The sequence below is a fragment of the Daucus carota genome, chromosome 4 (assembly GCF_001625215.2).
Source record: "Daucus carota subsp. sativus chromosome 4, DH1 v3.0, whole genome shotgun sequence".
Classification (NCBI taxonomy): Eukaryota; Viridiplantae; Streptophyta; class Magnoliopsida; order Apiales; family Apiaceae; genus Daucus; species Daucus carota.
Window position 1 is genome coordinate 18,023,313 of NC_030384.2, and position 20,449 is coordinate 18,043,761.

At 34.3% G+C, this 20,449-nt stretch overlaps 2 protein-coding genes across 2 annotated transcripts; one reads left to right on the forward strand and one right to left on the reverse strand.

Annotated features, from left to right (window-relative positions):
* Nucleotides 1-1,028: 1,028 nt before the first annotated feature.
* Nucleotides 1,029-2,015, reverse strand: LOC108216940 (uncharacterized). Its single transcript, XM_017389800.1, has one exon. The coding sequence runs from the start codon at nt 2,013-2,015 to the stop codon at nt 1,029-1,031; it is 987 nt and encodes a 328-aa protein (XP_017245289.1).
* Nucleotides 2,016-6,842: 4,827 nt separating this feature from the next.
* Nucleotides 6,843-7,817, forward strand: LOC108216941 (uncharacterized). The gene has a single exon (XM_017389801.1). The coding sequence runs from the start codon at nt 6,843-6,845 to the stop codon at nt 7,815-7,817; it is 975 nt and encodes a 324-aa protein (XP_017245290.1).
* Nucleotides 7,818-20,449: the final 12,632 nt, after the last annotated feature.

The following is a 20,449-nucleotide window of genomic DNA, read 5'->3' on the forward strand; positions in this document are numbered from 1 at the left end:
AAGGGAAAAAGTTGTTGTAGATGTGAAAGTACTGAAATGCCCTCACCTCTGTTAACGACGTCATGGTTTTTTTGACATCAACGAGTTATAACATACAGTATCTCAACTGGAGCTTTTAGAACTACGGTATTGAAAGTGGTGTCTTGCCCAAAGTGCAGGTACACATAATGCACTTTACTCTATATTAAATGATAAGTTTATTACATCTAGTTTAAGTACTTTGTTAATACACATAATACTGAAAAGAATTAAAATCAGTTGAGTTATCTAATTATCATTTTTTGGAGCTAATTTAAAATTTAAAAACATATTTGTTTTTAATTATTATCATCCAAATAACAAATATATATAAATTTTAAAAATTATGAGGCCCTTTTAGGGTTGGGGGGCCTAAGCCACCGCTTAATTGGCTTTATGGTTGAGCCGGCTCTGCATAAAAATTGTTAGAGAGTTTTGGGAGTATGGAAAGAAAATAAAATAAAAATTCTACAAAAATTCTATCTAATTTTTTCTTTTATATATTACTTATTTTGAGTAATTAGCATTTTGCACCCATTTCTTTCAAAAAAAAAAACACTTTGCACCCATAAGTTCAAGCGCTTTTTCAATTTGGTGCCAAACAAAATTTATTGTCAGTATGCACCCTAGTGTTTAAAAAATGCTTCAATATGCACCCTTTTGACCATTTTCCGTCAAGTTGACTATTAAAATTAACGGCTGCAGGGGTAAAATAATAATTTTGTATGGGAAATATAGTAGAAGGATGTCTATAGAATTACTATTTTACCCATGTAGTCGTTAACTGTAACAGACAATTTGACGGAAAAAGATCAAAATGGTGCATATTGAATCGATTTTTAAACATTAGGGTGCATATTGATAAGAAATTTTGTTTGGGACGAAATCAAAAAAGCGCTTAAACTTGTGGGGTGCAAAGTGTCAATTACTCTATTATTTTTGATAGCTAACTTGCTAAGAACTTGGGTTGCCTCCCAAGAATCGCTCTTTTAGAGTTATTAGCTTGACTTCTAATCTTGATTTAGACGTGTGTAGAGGGGTTGGGGATATAGAAGGTCTTTATTCCACCAATAGAATGCACCATCAACATATAATTTCAGCCTATGACCGTTGACCTTTAACTTCGTCCTATCTTGTCCCATAACAGCACCATGAAATTTGATTTTGGTTACCGTGAATGGTCCAGACCATCGAGATTTAAGCTTTCCTGGAAAAAGTCGAAGTCTCGAATTGAATAAAAGCACATTGTCACCAACTTGAATATCTCGACGATGGATCATATTATCATGCATTCTCTTTGTTCTCTCCTTGTAAAGCCGAAAATTTTCATAAGCATCAGAACGAAGCTCTACTAATCCATTAGCTTCACCCGCAACTTTTAGATCCATATTTAGCTCCTTTATAGCCCCAAAGGCACGATGTTCTAGTTCAGCTGGAAGATGACATGACTTACCATAGACCAACCGATATGGAGTAGTTCTAATGGGAGTTTTATAAACTGTCTTGTAAGCCCACAATGCATCATTTAGCTTCAAGCTCCAATCTTTTAGAGACTTAGCCACCACTTTTTTTAAGATACTTTTTATTTGACGATTTGAGACTTCCACTTGGCCACTTGTCTGAGTGTGATAAGCTAGGCCAACCTTGTGAGTAACACCATATTGCTTCAATAGAGTTTGAAATTGTCGCTGGTGAAAATGAGAACCACAATCACTAATCACAACCCTTGGGGCTCCAAAACGTGGGAAGATAATCTTTTTGAAAAGTTTCATAACAACCTTGGAATCATTGGTTGGTGATGCAATAGCCTCTACCCACTTAGATACATAGTCAACTGCAACTAGGATGTATTTATTTCCACAAGAAGTTGGGAAAAGTCCCATAAAGTCAATGCCCCATACATCAAATAACTCAACCTCCAAAATACCGGTTTGTGGCGTCTCTTGATGTTTAGATATATTCCCTGTTCTCACAAGCAACACAAAAGGCACGAGCATCTTTAAATAGAGAGGGCCAAAAGAAACCTAATTGAAGTACCTTAGCAGTAGTTTTAGATGGACCATGATGGCCTCCACATGCTAAAGAATGACAATGTTGGAGAATGTCATTTACTTCAGATTCTGGGATACATCTACGAAAGATTCCATCAGCACAATTTCGATACAGAAAAGGGTCATCCCAAAAATATTGTTTAACATCATGGTAAAACTTCTTTTGCTGTTGATAGGTCAAGTCTGGAGGGTGAGAGCCACTCATACAAAAATTAGCGAAGTCCGCATACCATGGAGTTTCTGTAGTGATAGCAAATAAGTGATCGTCTGGAAAAGAATCATCGAGGGGAGTGTTAGAAGAAACATTGGATTTGAAGTGCAATCGTGAGAGGTGATTGGAAACCACATTCTCAGCACCTTTCTTGTCCTTGATTTCCAAGTCAAATTCTTAGAGGAGTAGAATCCATCTAATGAGCCTCGGTTTTTCTTCTTTCTTAGCCAAAAGATATTTCAGCGCAAAATGATCAGTTTGAACAATGACTTTAGAGCCAATGAGATAAGTTCTAAACTTATCTAAGGCATAAACCACAGCTAGAAGTTCTTTCTCTATAGTGGCATAATTCACTTGAGCTTCATCCAAGGTTTTACTTGCATAGTAGATTGCAAGTAATACCTTATCTCTTCTTTCCAACAGCATAATTACTTGCATCACACATAATTTCAAATGGGAGAATCTAATCTGGAGGTTGTATGATAGGTGCAGTTTTCAAAGCATTCTTGATCCTGTAGAAGGATTCCAAACAAGAATCTATAAACACAAAAATGGCATCTTTAAGCAACAATTGAGTGAGGGGTTTTGCAATTTTTGAAAAATCTTTAATAAAACGCCGATAAAACCCCACATGACCCAAGAAACTTCTGACGCCCTTGACATCAACAGGGGGAGGAAGTTTCTCGATCACCTCAATTTTTGGTTTGTCAACTTGGATGCCACGCTCAGAAATAAGATGACCAAGTACCACTCCTTCTTTGACCATGAAATGGCACTTTTCCCCAATTTAAAACCAAATTAACCTCTTCACATCGTTTAAACACCTTAAAAAGATTATGCAAACACACATCAAAATCAGGACCATAAACACTGAAATCATCCATGAAAACTTCCATAACGACTCGATGAAATCAGAAAATATAGATGTCATGCAACGCTGAAAAGTAGCAGGTGCATTACACAGTCCAAAAGGTAGTCTACGATAAGCAAAGGTACCGTATGGACATGTGAATGTTGTCTTTTCTTGGTCATTGGGGTGTATAGGTATCTGAAAGAACCCTGAATACCCGTCCAAATAACAAAAGAATTTACATTTTGCAAGGCTTTCAAGCATTTGATCAATGAATGGGAGAGGATAATGATCTCTTTTAGTGGCGGTGTTCGACCTGCGATAGTCAATACACATTCGCCCATCCATGACAACTCTAGTGGGAATCAGTTCATCTTTATCATTCCTAATTACCGTGGTCCCTCCTTTTTTAGGAACTACTTGAACCGGGCTTTACCCATTTAGAATCAGAAATTGGGTAGATGATGCCCGCATCAAGTAGTTTTATCACTTCCTTTTTAACTACTTTTTGCATGTTGGAGTTCAAGCGACGTTGTCCCTGAATGCAAGGCTTATGATCATCATCAAGATTTATCCTCTGCATGCAAAAGTTTGGGCTAATCCCTTTAAGATCAGCAATACTATACCCAGTAGCTTTTTTATGCATACACAACATAGTGAGCAGCTTAAAAATTTGATTATCATCAAGTCTTGAACTAATAATCACAAGATAAGACTCATCATCATCAAGAAACACATACTTAAGATTAGGTGGTAGAGGTTTTAGCTCTCGTTTCTTCACATGAGATTTATCACAAGAAGTAATAGAGTTTGTTACCTCACAATTTCTCAGATCGACCTTACCATCCAACTCAAGAATTAATGCATCAATTTCGGCATGTCCTTCTCCTTCTGAAGCTTCAAGCATAAGAACTGCTTCTAAGGGATCATTCAATAAAACCTGTGGTAGCTCATCCTCGACAATTTCATCTATGACATCAATCCTTCAACAAGTATTCTCCAACAAAGGGGACTTAAGAGCAGAGGTTAGAGTAAAAGAAATTGTATGATCACCAATGCTCAAAGATAGAGTCCCATTTTTAACATCAATTACAGCACCTGCTGTACAAAGGAATAGTCTACCCAAGATAATAGGTATTTGACTATCCTCTTTCATATCCAATACCACAAAGTCCACAGGGATATAAAATTTTCCATCCTTTACAGGCACATCCTCTAAAATACCCAAGGGATATTGTATAGAGCGCACTGCCATTTGTAATGTCATTTGTGTGCATTTTAGCTCTCCCATGTTTAACTTTTTAAAAATAAATAGAGGCATGACAGAGACGCTAGCGCCTAGGTCACATAAAGATTTGTCAATAAACAATGCACCTAAATTAATGACATGGGATTGAAAAACTTCTGGGATCTTTAAGTTTAGGTGCAGACTTATTTTGTAAAATAGCACTGCATTCTTCAGTAAAAGCAACTGTTTCCACCTGACCGAAAGATCGCTTCTTTGTAAGAATATCCTTTAAAAACTTTGCGTATGAAGGAACTTGAGAAATCAAGTCAGTAAAAGGAACAATTACCTCCAGATTTTTGACAAGGGTCATAAACTTACCAAACTACTGATCTACCTTTGTTTTTGTTAATCGAATCCTTTCTCTGAGTACCCATGTTGTTGTTCACGTTTCCCACTCTACCCACATTTATTCAATCTTTCCTTAACTACCCACCTTTTGCACTGTATGCTTGAAATTGTTTAGAAAACCTGGCCCACAAACTATTCTATACATTAAACATGCTGTGTTGGTACATATATGTCCGGACAAAAATGCAACTAAGCCACTGGAGTTTAAACAATTTAAATTCCATTTCGAGCGTATGGTTACCCGTAACTTTTAATATATAAAGTATGAACAATTCGTTCAGCTATTTATTAACACACTGGATTATTTTTATTTTATCAGCCGGTTTAGAGCATCTTTGGTGGGTTTCCAAATTATTTTTTAAAACTCATAAAATATCATAACAATTTCAATCATTTCATTTTTTAATATTTATTTTCTAATTTATGTTTCAATTTTTATATATTTATATCACTAGAAGTATTATAAATTATATATTAATAAATACTTTATAAATAATAACAACATGGCCAATTTATATTTATAAATTAATATAGTAAATAATTTAAATACTTTTTATGAGTTATCAAATCAACTATTTACAAAATAATATATACTGTACAATATCCAACTTTTTGAAAATAATGTCTAAGTGTTCTGTGCATTGTCTACTCAAATTTTAATACTGAATTGTCAATTCAACTGTTTGACTAATTTATCAATTCAACTATTCACACTTTATGTCTTGTCAAATTTGCTAATTATGATCTAGTTGCTCGGCTATATATGATTTGCAATATGAGGTGAAATATACCACGATGATCAGGTTTGTTTTTCTTAGCATTTTTTGAATTCATATATTTTAGTGTGTTATTACTAATTATCTTACTATATTGCAGATGGAGAATTTTATCAATGATCATATAATGAGATCGAATCTTATCTATAATTTGAGTAGAGACAATGATTTTAGTCCTTTACATGATTCAGAAATTGAAACAGATTATTAGGATATTGACGATGATGGTGATTTTGATTCGACAAATACTGATAATGATGAAGAAGAGGAAGAATATGTGCCTACTGCACCATGGTTTACAGAATAAACCAGTTCTAACAAGTTTGCTAATAGTTCAGGTGCTTCTTCTAACTTAAACCCTCTTACTGATGACTTGTTTGTTGGTCAATGTTTTGTAGATAAGCAAACTGCTATAAATGCAATACAGACGAGTCATATAAAAAATTCTAGAAACTATCGTGTTTACAAGAGCGATACAACACGATATAAGGCAAAATGTGTCGTCGACGAATGTCAATGGAAAATTCGCGTTGTAAAATGAAAGGCAAGTGGTTATTTTGAAATAACAAAAATGTCTGCCGAACATACATGTCTTTTGAGAACACTTCAACGGGCTCATAAGAAACTGAGCTCAATCTTAATCGCTAGTGTTTTAAAACAACAAGTAAGAACAAAAATTCATTCTTTCATAGTCAGATTTAACACACGCGCACACACACACATCTCTTGGATTGCTACTAATTATCTCATTATTTTTTTATTTTAGATCACGGAGAGTCCATACTTAAAAGTGCATAATATCATGAATCAAATCGTATCTACGTACCAATATCATGTTAGTTACAAGAAGGCATGGATTGGCAAGCAAAAGGCAATATCAGATGTGTATGGAGATTGGATAACTTCTTATTCTAAACTTCCTAGATTTTTTAGTGCTTTGATGCATTATAATCCAGGTACGGTTACATTAATTGAAGCTGATGTTCTAAATCATAACACATCAGTGTGTAAGCGTGTGTGGTGGGCATTTAAACCCATGATAGATGGGTGGCAACATGCTCGACCAGTTTTAAGCATTGATGGTACATTTTTAAAAGGAAGATACAATGGAAAGTTGTTGATTGCTATGGGATTTGATTCAAATAATCAACAGTACCCACTTGCTTATGCTCTAGTTGATGAAGAAACGACAATCAACTAGTCTTGGTTCTTATACCACCTTCGAATATATGTGTGTCGAAATAGAAAAGGTATATGCATAATTTCAGATCGTCATGCTGGAATTATTGAAGCAATGAAAATGGAACAAAGTGGATTCACCGGTGATATGGGTTTACACAGATTTTGTCTTTTACATGTTCGTAGAAATTTAAGTTCACATTTTCCTGGTTCTCATTTGAAGATGCTATGTTGGTTGGCTGGAAACACTTCTCAATTAAGAAAATTTGAAGCAGCTATGAACAAGATAAAAGAGTTTAATCCTGATGCTGAGAAATGGTTACGAAATATTCCATTGGAGATGTTGACTATGTCTAATGATGGAGGATATCGCTATGGTCAGGCGACTACAAATATGATTGAAAGTTTCAACGGACTCTTAAGATCAGCTTGTTTTCTTTCGGTCACATCAATGATTGATTATATATATTATCGTTCTTTGAAGTTGGTTGTAGAAAGGCGCACTGAAAAATTGAATGACCTACAGAATGGACATACATGTTGTAAAAAATCGAGGGAGCTGTTTGAAAAAATATTAGAGAAGGCTTCAACCCACAATGTTGTCCCATATAATGAACAAAGAGGGGTCTTTGAGGTTATCACTGCATGTTATCGAACAACGAATGGATATTGGAAATGTGGAAACAAACATACACTAAATTTGTTTCATGGTTTCTGTTCTTGTGGAAATTGGGGTCGGTATCACTCTCCATGCACACATATAGTTGCTGCTTGTTTGGTATGTAATCTTGATTGGAAGCAATACATCGAAGGTTATTACAACCTGACAATATTGTATGAAATGTGGAAGTACAAATTTTATCCAATGGCAAATCAAGCGTATTGGACGTTTCCACTAGCATACAACTGGGAGCTGTATGGTACTGTTAATGCTGACGAAAATCTGAGAAAGAGGATGAAGAAACGTGGACAGAGAGATCAAAGTCAACGTATTCGAACAGAAATGGATAACTCCCAAATGATTAAAACTTGTTGGAGATGCGATCAAAAAGGTCCCACTAGACGCAGTCGCCGTTGCCCACAACATGGAAAATAATTTTAGAATAATTATGTTGTTGTATTTTAATTGTTAAGTTTAATTTTACCTAAAAGTTGCTATCATGTAATATTTATAATTATTGGATAATTAAGTTTAATATTGGATTTTCATTTATTTACATGTTCAAATAAATATTATTTAATAATATATAATTATTATAATCAATTAAGTAAAAGTAGAATCGATTTAATAAAAATAGAAAAACCTAGGTGACCTATATGTAAAATGTATGTGTGTAAATTTTTTTGATTCATCACTTTTGTCTGTACAACTTGTGATTGGGGTCCATTTAACCATTTAATTATTGTGGAAGATGCAAAAGGTAGGTAGTTTGGGATAAATTGAATGGAGTTGGGTGGATTGGAAAAACGGAACAGGAAATGGGGCAGTCAGGAAAGGGATTCTTTGTTCATCCTTCTAGGGAATGGTAGCTTAGGCTCGAATGGTGGAGGAGCACTACTAATCTTCTCTTTATCAATTTTCTTGCTTCTTTCAGTTCCACCATTATCTTTCTGATCAACAACTTCATCCTCCTTGTCATCTTTAATGCTTTTCTTTTCTTTCTCAGTAGAAACATCTTCAGTAGGGGGGACCTTCATATGTGCGACCACTTCTAAGAACAATAGCATTCACGTTCTCCTTGGTATGAGTTGGTTGAGATGGTAAAGAACTAGGTTGCCTTGTACTTGAAGAGCTAGCCAATTTGAGCAATCTGAGTCTCCATCATCTTGTTATGGGTCCTCAACTCCTTAATCTCCCTCATGTTTACCTGCATTTGTCACATGTTTTCTTCTTGACCTTTTTGCATTTGCATTAGTATCTTCATCATATCATTCGTTTGATCAGGCTGTGTAGCTTGAGGAATTTGTTGCTGAGGGGGTTTCTGAAATCCAGGGGGATTTGTAGGTCCCTGAGTAGGCCTGTATTGTTGTTGCGGAGCCTGTTGATATGATTGTTGATATTGCTGCGGCTGATTAGAAGGGAGATTCTGAGCATTATTATTCTTGTATGAGAAGTTTAGATGATCTTTCCATCCTGAATTGTAGGTTTTGGAGTAGGGATTGTACTGTTGTCTTTGTTGAAAAGCATTTGCGTGCTCCATCTGAAAATTTTATGAATTCTGAACATTGTAGGAACATTCGTTACCCATGTGGCCTTGGATTCCGCATACTTCACAAAAACTATTGTTGATAGGAGACATAGATGACAATGCATTAATACTCATAGGAGGAGTAGCTGCCGATTGCGAAGTCTTTAATGAATGGATCTCCTGAGTCAATGTAGCAAGTTGAGATGATAAAAGAATAAGCATCAACTTTAAGTTTACCCCCTTTCTTAGGTGCTCTTGGGTTATTGAAGTGATTCGCAAGAAAAGCATAACCATCATCAACTCCTTTGTCTAGAAAAACACCACCTACAGCATTATCTACCGTGCTCTTCATTTCAAAGTCAGGACCGTAAAAGAAGCGCTTGAGAAGAAACCATTATTCAAGACCATGATGAGGACAAGAGCGTTGAATATCTTTGAATTTGTCCCATGCATCCTTAGGAGTTTAATCATATTCATGTTTGAAAGTGGTCAACTTGTCGACCAAATCATTAGTTTTGTTGAAAGGGAAATACTCAGTGAGAAAGGCTTGAGCAATTGCATCCCACTCGGTCACATTAATATCATTCAACCACTTCTGAGCTTTATCACGAAGAGAAACCCAAACAACATAACTTTCACTTGATCTGCAGTGACTCCACGAAACTTGATAGTAGAGCAGAGCTCTTGAAACCTTTGCAGATGAAGTGTTGGATCTTCAGTAGGAAGACCAACAAACTGATTCTGTTGGATCATAGTGAGCAACGCCGGTTTGATCTCAAATTTTGCTGCTGGAATATCTGGCATAGCAAGGCCAGTAGGCACACCACTCGGAGAGGGCTGTGAATAATTTTTCAAAGATATAATAGGAAGATCACCCATTTTAATCTTTGACTGTTGTTTCCCTTCTTTTGTCGATCAAGGTATTGTTGTAAAGTGGTGTCAAAATCAGGATCAAGAGGAGTTGATTCTGCGTCTCCTGTAGACCTGGGCATGAACAACTAAACAAGGAAAACAGTAAAAAGAGTCTCAATTGGAACTAAAGGTCCAATGAGACGGTGGAAACAATCTAAATAATCAAACTAAAATCTATAGAAAACTAGTCGTCTCCCCGGCAGCGGCGCCAAAAACTTGATGCGTTTTAAATTAATATCCGCAAGTGCACGATGTCGGTTATTAGCAGAGACTATCAAGTACATGAACGTATCCATAGGGAGACAAGTTTCAAGAAATTCAATCTAATTATTGCAAACTACTTCCGGAATAAGAAAGATGAGTTTTGAAGATTTTCAATAACTAAACTATGCAAATAAAGGTGCTTTGAAATCAATTAACTAAAGGTCTAGTGCAATCAGATTCACCATGCTTATACCAAAATGGCTTCTAAACTGAGATAATAAAAGTGGTCAAGTAGCTAGAGTATGTCAGTCTCTCTCGAGTACTAACACTCTCGAAACATGATGACACAATTAATAACTCTTAGTAATTAAATTGATCAAGTAACTAGAACATGAGCTTATCTCTCTCGAGTATTAACTTTCTCAGAATTCCAATGATGCTCTCGCATTCACATTCATTCGGCTAATCGTATGTGTGCCTCTAATGGGTATTTTATCTCTCGATTTATTACCCTTATTCGCATACACTTAATCAATAATATTGGCCAATTACAGAAATTAAGCATTAAAACATATCGACTAGAATTACTTGTAATCAATCAAACTATTGTGAACATCATGCCAATACTATGGTGTAAACATGGCTTTTCCTTGCGCCCTAGAAAAGAATTACTCACTCATGCTAAGAATAAAAAAAGTATAAACAATTATCAAAGACATGTAGAGAGAATATATAAAAATACCTTAAACTTGTTTTAATGAGGAACTTAATATCCCAACTAAACAAAAAGGTTGCAGTGTCTACGGGAGGAAGAAGATGAAGATGAAAACCAAACTAATGTCCATATCTCCTTTTCTCCCCAAACTAATAATAAAAACTAAAATAATATATTTTTTCTATTCCTATAATAATTATAATATTTTTAATGTTTTAGAATCAATATCTAAAATAGAACTCCAAAGCAAAGTAGGATTCGTCTTCAAAATTCATAGCTATCTTTTCCTCAAAGTTTCCAGGCTGTTCCAGTTGGATTTGGCTTCTTGGGCTATCTCTGAATTAAAGAAAATTTTCCAAGCTTCGCGTGGGCTGTAAGATTATCCACATCCGACATCTAGAACTCAAGATATGGCCCGAACAGTGCAGATCCCGGGTAGAGCCCAACAAATCCGATTTTTCATAGAATTTAGCTCCAAAAATAGATCTTTTTGCTCAAATCCTTCTCAACTTAGAAATTCTTTATTTCCTACGTTAAAACATTAAAATCTATAAATAAAAATCCTATTCAGCGCAAAATATAAAGAAATATGAGAATAAAATCATATAGAATATATATAAAAATATATTCTATCATATATATATACATGCATTGAAGGTGTGTGCTCTATGTCAGTGTTAAAGTTGCACGCCTTCCCACCTTCCTCGGAGCAATTATCCGCTAGAAGTTCAGAGGTCGTGATGGGCTTTTGTAACCGACATCCCATCGCCTGCTCACGCATTAGCCTATAAGTAGTCAGGTAATTAGCAATGGCTCGGCATCACAGAATAATTTTGCTAAGGGAGTTCATTGAAAAAGGCCCGCTTATACTTCTATTGTTGTGTTTAGTCCATTTTATTTGTGTGTATAGATGTATAGATGTTTTTATTTGATGTTATGTACTGATATGATATGTAAACTTGAAATTTATGTCTGCGAGTAATTGTAGTTTGTTGGTGATTTTCATGTGTGGGTTTTTGAGACCTGGAAATTTGTGTGTTGGTGACAAATGTAGCTGATAATTATTTATGTGTTTCTTAAGAATTAGCTGTGTTCATAATCTTTTCCTGAGGGATTTTAAGGCATCTAATGGCTTATTATGAATTGGTGCAGATATGGCATTTGTTTATCTTTCCGACTTGAGGGGCAATGAGGAAGATTGGATTATAGAGTGCGCGTTTGCAGGATGTGAGAGTCTATCAGTACAAAGGATGGCGGTTTGATAAGCATGGATATGATACTGATCGATGAAAAGGTGTTCAAAATTTCAGTCCCCAGTTTCAGTGTTTGTAAATTTTTAATTCCATTTGTGCAAAATCATGTTTGTATTAGGAGAACCTTATGCATGATGCTGTGCGCAAGCATTAGGTGCCTCGATTCAAGCACCGATTGACTGAGGGCCTGATTTATGAACTCAGGAATGTTAAGGTTTCAACAAACATTTACCCATACCGACCTCTTGCAAGTAGTTTGAGGCTACTTTTCCAGGCAGCAACTGAAGTTCGGCCGCTGGGTGAGGATGGTGCGTGTATTCCAAGGTATGGTTTCCAGTTTGTGAATCAAACGACGCTTCGGGGTCGTGCCGATGACGTGACTACTCTCTCAGGTATTTTCTCAAAGCTTGGTGAAAACATATATGGTAAAATCTTCAGGGTTGAAAGAAAAATGGTTCTGGTCTTTTATTTTTGCAAACATTGTGGGTTGCTTCTGTGGTTTTGGTGAGGTTGAAGTTGTTGGGGTAGGCTACTGAAAAAGGGATGTTAGAATTTTCACTGGTTAGTAAGTCCTCATATTATCTGATAAATAAATTGACCTGCTTGACACATTTCGTGATTTGCTTGATCCCTGTTGATCCAAAAAAATTTAATGTTGTAACAAAAAAAACATAACTAAATGAACAAATTCTTAGCTTGGTTTGAGGCAAACCATGGATGTTATGTGTAGATTATTTGTTAGTCTCTTTTAAACTTTAGTCCCACCGGTCCAGGCCAAAGGCTGTTTACAGAATTTTCAAGAGACTATGTGCTTCATATTGCTGCTACATTTTTTGTTGTCACAAAAATGATTATTAAGTATGGAAATTTATTCAGCCTTGGTTTATTCCCATTGTATTTAAAGAATGCATATGTTTTTCCCCTACATTACCTTCAGATAACTTATTTCTCCAATATTTAATACTCAGACGAGCACATAAGCGTACTTGGACTTGAGGTGGAAGACACAACAGGCTAGATGTTGTTCTAAAACAGGTCACTACATTTTACAGTTCTGCGTTGCAAACATGTGCTAAATGAATTTCCATAAGATCATACATAACAAAGACACCGGTGACTTTTGTTGTATATTTTGGTAAATCCATGATTTCTATTTTCTAGACTCTTATTATGTTGTATCATGACGCTCATTCATATAAACTCTTATTATCCCCAGTGACTTCCTTGTATTATATGATTAGGTTGTATACATCATCATGTTGCCTCTGACTATTGATGAATTCTGATTATGTCAAGAGTGGAACTATTCATTGGCAGCTACTGTTTGGTGTATATGATCCCTAGTTTAGTGATATTTTAAAAGGAGAAATTGTAATACTCATATGTTGAAGAATTCCTGATCATCTTTAACCAAATATGAAGGTCCATTCATGGTTGCTCCAATGATTAATCCATATGAACCAGGCATGACCAAAGATGAGAGGCACATAACCTAGAATAGGTGGACAGTTAGAGGAAAATAACGTACATCCTAGCTCCAAAATTTCCCAAAAAACTGTCTTACTTTTATCGTCGAAGCTTTCTATATAGCAACCTGGGTGAAATAGATAAATGGCTACAAGATGTTTCTCTGTACAATATCACTAACATTTTTTTTCCTTTTTAAATCTTCGATTTTGCCTCTTTTGCATACTGTTTTGTCATATTGCTAAAGATATAAATATCTGAGAACTCGGTAGTTGGCAAACAACCTCAATAGCAATATTTATATTAAGAGATATAACATTGTGTTCAATGTTAGGGCTGCTGCACATGCGATCAGAAAGTCGGGATGTAGTTCTGGACTCAAGAATACTGTATGCAGTCATGTGCTAACAGGTAACAACAGACAAGTAGGCATGACATCGGCTATATATATATATATATAGAGAGAGAGAGGGAGAGAGAGAGAGAGAAGAGTTCTATGGAGACTGATTTTTGTGGAGGCTTTAGAGACTTAATCACAACCATCCATTTTTTATACATCCAAGGGCTGCAGATATTTGTCCTGCACATTCGTTTTCTCTCCCTATCCTGTCCTGCACTTCTAAATCGGTAAAATCCTAACGATAAAAATAATAATTCCATATTATTGGCGTTCAATCACCGAAATCCTAACAAATAAAAATAATAATTGCATGCAAAACAAAAATGTAGTTGGACATTGCTATGATTGGTACTGAACTCATCCGCATTGTCCTACAACGAATTGAATTTGTTGCAAGACAAAATAACACTTAGATTTATCACAAATATGCGGGACAAATTATTAATATTACGTACTAGAAATGCAGGACAAGAATAGTGTAAATTATAAAGATAGTTTTGAATTAAAACTAAAATTCATGCCGATGATCTTGCAGTAACTGAAGCCATTGTATCTCAAGAATCTATTCTACAAACTACAATATTCTGCAATTGTTGTTTACTAGATATGCAGGACAAGAATATTACTAGAAATGCTGGACAAGTCTCTACGGACTCCGAAATATTGGGTCTTCATTGAACCCAACTCGCTCTGTATATATATATATATATATATATATATATATATATATATATATATATATATATATATATATATATCTACCAAAATAAACTGTCTCTACACACATATATGTAACCGCTCTCATATTTTTCTCTCCCAATCTGCAAGATTTCATTCATCTTTTCTTCGGTTTTGTGCGGCGCATGTAATCATATGTTTTGGAAATTTGTGGAGTTTAGTTACATACTGATGCTTTTCAACGTCATCATGACAAATAACGGAGTCACACATATTTATCTAGTTCTTTTCTTCTTTAGCAATTTCATCTTTCAAGTAAATTGATCGCTACAAACACATATGACCCCATGTAATCAGTCAGGATGGTCTCACATTCTCGGCAACCTGCTCGGCGTCAATATGGTTCAAAATTTACTACATTTACTATGCTTTACGATTCACATTCTTTTTTCAAATATGTTGGTGAAACTGGCATTGAGAAAACCATTCAGATTTGTAATGTCAAATTGTGAAAGATCATAATCAATTCAATTGGGGGACATCATAGAAAGAAAGAAAAGGCATGCATGTTTTCTACTTCAGATTTACTCAACAATGCATATCAATGGATCATCGGATGTTGGTTCGTGTAAGGATTTGACAAGGTTTCACGCGGTTTCTAAAGCATTTTGGCGTGGCAACCGTATTCTTGTGGTGAGGGTGTCTGAATTCGTGTCAACATAGTCTACGATGATATTACATGGGGTGGGGGAAGGAAAGAAATAGGCTCCGTTAGATTGGTGGCGGTTAATGTATTTACGGTTGTTGCTTTGGCAGCGTGGATAAAGGAGAATCGACATGGATGGATTACAAAAGAAGGAATCAAGTTAATTCAAGAAAGTATGCAATGGCTGTTCAGTTTGATACCCCATTTCAGATCATTATCACCCATCATCGACAAATAGAACTGTTTAGGTAAGTCCCATGTGAAGAAGGCCATGGGCTAAGGTTTTATATTACTATTATATCACACACAATTTTATTTAATTGTGCACTAAGCCGGGGGTCTTCATGGAAACAGCCTGTCTACTTTAAGGGTAGGGGCATGGTCTGCGAGTTTACATCTTGGTGGCAGTACTACTTAGCTTCAACCTCTTCGCTCCAAAGGATGTCTATATATCTAAAAATAATTTACTCTCAAAATCTGAGACCTGCCACGAGAATGAAAATCTTATTCAAAAATAGTTGTACTAAGCTAAATAATTGACTGATATTCGATAAAGATGTTGCATCCGCTGTCTAAAAATTAAATAAATCATGATAGGTTGGTGTTATTCAAAAAATGTGTTCGCGATCACGATAGGTTGGTATTATTCTAAAAATATTCACATACCGCGCGAAGCGCGGTTTTTTCACCTAGTTACTTATATAGAGAAAAGTTCTATGGAGACTGCATTTTGTGGAGGCTTCAGAGACTTAATCACAACCATCCATTTCTTACACATCCAAGGGCTGCAGATATTTGTCATGCACCTTCGTTTTCTCCCCCTTATCCTGTCCTGCACTTCTAAATCTGTCAACAACAAGCAGTACTTTTAAATCTTGCATAATATAAAATAATAATTCCATAATATTGGGGTTCAATCACAGAAATCCTAACAAATAAAAATGATAATTGCATACAAAACAAAGATGTAGTTGGACATTGCTATGATAGCCATTGAACTCATCGTCATTGTCCTGCAATGAATTGAATTTGTTGCAAAACAAAATAACACTTACATATATCACAAATATGCGGGACAAATTATTAATATTACATTACTAGAAATACAGGACAAGAATAGTGTAAATTATAAAGATAGTTTTGAATTAAAACTTAAACAAGAAATGCATGACAAGAATATTAATAATACATTATTAGAAATGCAGGACAAGAATAGTGTAAATTAATAATATTACATTACTAGAAATGCAGGACAAGGAATATTTAATCATGTCCATTAATTGTCAGATTATTTTAACAGTAGATCTTGTAGTCTCTAAGGACTCCAAAATTTTTGGTCTCCATTGAGCCCAATCTCCATATATATAACTACCTTTATAGTCTATGCGAGGCACATGCATGCTCTAGATACAGATTAATATAAACTTCCAGAATTGGATGTAGGTATAGGAAATCAATTTATCTTGTTCCTTTTTATTGCATTTTTTGTGGCCTATCACTCATATTTCATATCCAACATCATAGCATTTTTCATTTCTCATATTTTTTCCCCTCAGTTTTCTCAATACCCAGACTTATATTACATCCAGCTCTCCACTGGAAGAGTTTTTTTTTTATCGCATCCTTTGTTTGTGATAGCCTTCTTTAGGTGTCATTTTTCTTCTTAATTGTCTTATCAAAATTTTCATGGGAAAATTAGAATCTATAGAGACAACCTCTCGATTACCTGCATGCATCTCATAGTCATAGGTGCTTGCTTACGGAGATTATGACCAATCAGTAACACTTGCATGTCAATTAATGCCTATTAAACCCTGTTGGGCACAAATATACAAATATAAGACTTAAAAATTAAACAACCAAACTTTCTATGGATCCACGATTTTGTCTTAATGCATTCCGTCTAATTTCAACCCGTGAGAAAGGACTTTTTACCTATAAAATGCAACAATTTACCTGAAAACACATCTCAAGTGAGACTTAAATAGTAATATATATTATATATTTACCAAATCCTCTTCAGTAATGTGTTTTTTTGCATATCTTCTTTTTAGAGGATGGCTTCATAAGATATATTTTTGCAGCCTCTTGAGTACCAGCACCTTTTGAAGTGGAAAAGTCCCATTAATCATTTATTGTATCTGTTGAACTTTGTTTAAATGAACACCGGGGTAAATCATTTTTTCTTTTATTTACACTTTATTTAGAAATGCTAACAATTTCAATCTTGAAGATATGAAATATAGGTTGATATCATAAAATCAAACATAATGTTTTATATTGTGGTTCCAAAAATACATGCATTAATACTATGTACAATTTTTGTATTTATGCTATATTTTGTGTAGGTATTTAGCTATGATTGTTCCTATTATGGTATACAAATAATACCTATTATATAATTGGAAAAATATCTAATCTTTTGGACCTAATTATATTAATATATCTTAAACAGATAGATCGTTCCCCTGGAATCTGGTCAAAAGATTTTGGATCTTATAGCTTAAACCTATAATTACATGCATAAAAATATGAGTTAAATAGCATTAAAGTGTCTACTAATTAGATGCCAAAAGTCACAGCACGTACCAATGACCAATTAGTTCATTAATTCAGCAAACTCAAAACTTATTTCTACGTGAAAGTTTTAAAAGGTGATTATCAATAGACCTCTTTTTCAATATTATTAGGCAAGCATATAGGGAAGGCTCGCCACGGTATCTTCCTTGTACTTATACGAAAATTCCAATGAGGTAATGGTTTTCATTAAGCATTTTCAACAATAGAGGAGTTTCCGCTAGTAAATTAATATCCTTCTGCTCATTTCCTCAAGTCCAATTTTAGGCAAAGGAACTAACTCTATTTTTTCAAATAAGTAATGCCATATAAATATGGGTATATAAATATAGATATAGATATAGATATACCTATACAAACCAAAACTTAATTTAATATTAATTTAATCATTGACTGAAAAATAAGAACTTACTACATATATAGTCTGTGTTTTCTTCATAGGAATGAGAAATGGAATCTACCGTATATTGAAGTGGGATAAGATTAGAATTGAAAAACAAATAAATAATCAGACGGCTAGAAATGAGTCCTATGAAGAACGCATATACGGGAAAATAATAAGAAATAAACACATACATTATCTGTAAAGAGGGTGATTATTTTGGTAAGAATTGTCTTATGTCAACATATTTAGAAAACTGATAATTATTTAATGTTAACAACAGAGTTTCAATAAATATTATTCTCAACTAAAGGGAAAGTTTAATTGCGTAACATTGTAATGTGTAATATATCATCACAAAATCTTACTATATAGAGGTTCTATTTTTTAGGGGGGAAAATCTCACATGCGGGATATGCAAAAAAAACATGTCATTGGTCATGTTTAGCCATTATTCATTAATTAAGGATGTTAACATTCTTAACTTAGTACATGCCCAAACTAATAAGCATTAAAAAAACTGGACTTGAAAAATTCTAAAATAATGCATACCATTATAAAGTAAAAAATGTCATATTCTTTTAATATCTTACTCTTTCGTTTGATTAAAGAGGTGTATTTGAAAATATAAATATGATTCGTTCAAGGCAGCCACATCTAAGGGACTTTGAAGGCAGCTTTCCACTCATAGCAATGAGTGTAGTACCTTAAATGGAATTGGCATGTATGTTTAGACATGATAGTTTGATTGGGAAGGTACCTAAAGTTAGCTTAATAACTATCATCTTTTCAGGGTATTTGACTACTAAAGAAGTAGCACCGGTAACAATTAACTAATAGAGCTTTTTCCTCTTTATAGGCCTTGCCTCTTTATTTTTTTGAGAGTCATTAGAGGATGACATATTGTAATATCGAAATTCGTGTCGTATACTTCTTATTTTATACTAAGGTTTCCTATCTTATATGACTTATTAGCTCCCAAGAGTTGGTCAGATATAAATCAAGTGTTGTTCGTGTTCATGGCCTATATAATACTTGGCATTATACTGGCTGAATCTGTTTCGACTTTTCCCCAGTTTCCCGCTCCTATTTCCGTGAGGAAAAAACTTAGCATAATTCAATTTGACTCAAGACGACTTGGTGTTTACTTGTATCTTCGAGATAAGAATTGTCGGTCTAACAACAAACGAAGAAAAACGTAGGTGTGTTTGGTATGGATCAATTAGTTGGCGATTTTATATTCAAATAAGTTCGGCTTTACCAATAGTTATTTTGGTAATCACTATTCCTAGCATAATGATCTTACATAATTAATTAATTGTCTAAGTAATTATAGACATACATAACAATCAAACTAATTACATGTGTTAGCCTAGAAATAGAACTATAAAATGTACAATGGTGTTAATACAACCTCTGAGGAATCAAACTTCTGTCCACTTTCAGATCCTTATTTGCTATTTGCACAGATACAATTATATATTCCAACGTTTTCTCTGCTTGTTTCTAATATTTTTAAGAAAAAATATTAGTGCGGAACTATATGCTAAGAATTCTCACGCCTTCAAAACTAATGAAATCAGTAAATATCATGAAACAAATATAAGTATTTCAACTATAGGCTAAAACATCTAATTAGTAAGTTTTGTTAGTTCCGTTTTGATCTGCTAGATTTCTTCATATTTTAAGGATTGAAAATATATGCTTTTATGATTAAATTTTTATGAGAATAATGACATGGTTGAATATTGCATAAATTATTTCTTTACAAGGAAAAAATATAATAGAACTACTTTAATTTTCATGATTTGACTACAATAATATATTGTATATGTTGCTCATCTACGAATTAGTAAAAAAAGATTTAGCTTTTCCTCGTGATGGTGGGGCTTTACAAAATTCATCATTAGTAAGAATCTTTAGGAGGCTGGTGGTGTTGTGGTCATGTAATCTTGTTTGTGGAACCTACCCATGCACATATTAGAGACCACACTTATGTAAATGTCATGGATGAATATAATGGTATGAAGTTCTTTAGCTAGCCTTATATAACAGCGCTATTGGATTGTAACAAATTTCCCCTTAATGAATATTAACCAGGGAATATGAATTATAGGTCCTTTTAATGGCTATCGCATTATACATTTTCTAAAGTATCTTCTCTTTTGTTATACTTTTCATCATTACAAGCACCCATTATCAACTCAAGGATACTGAATTTATCCTAAAATTTTGAATCTATTAT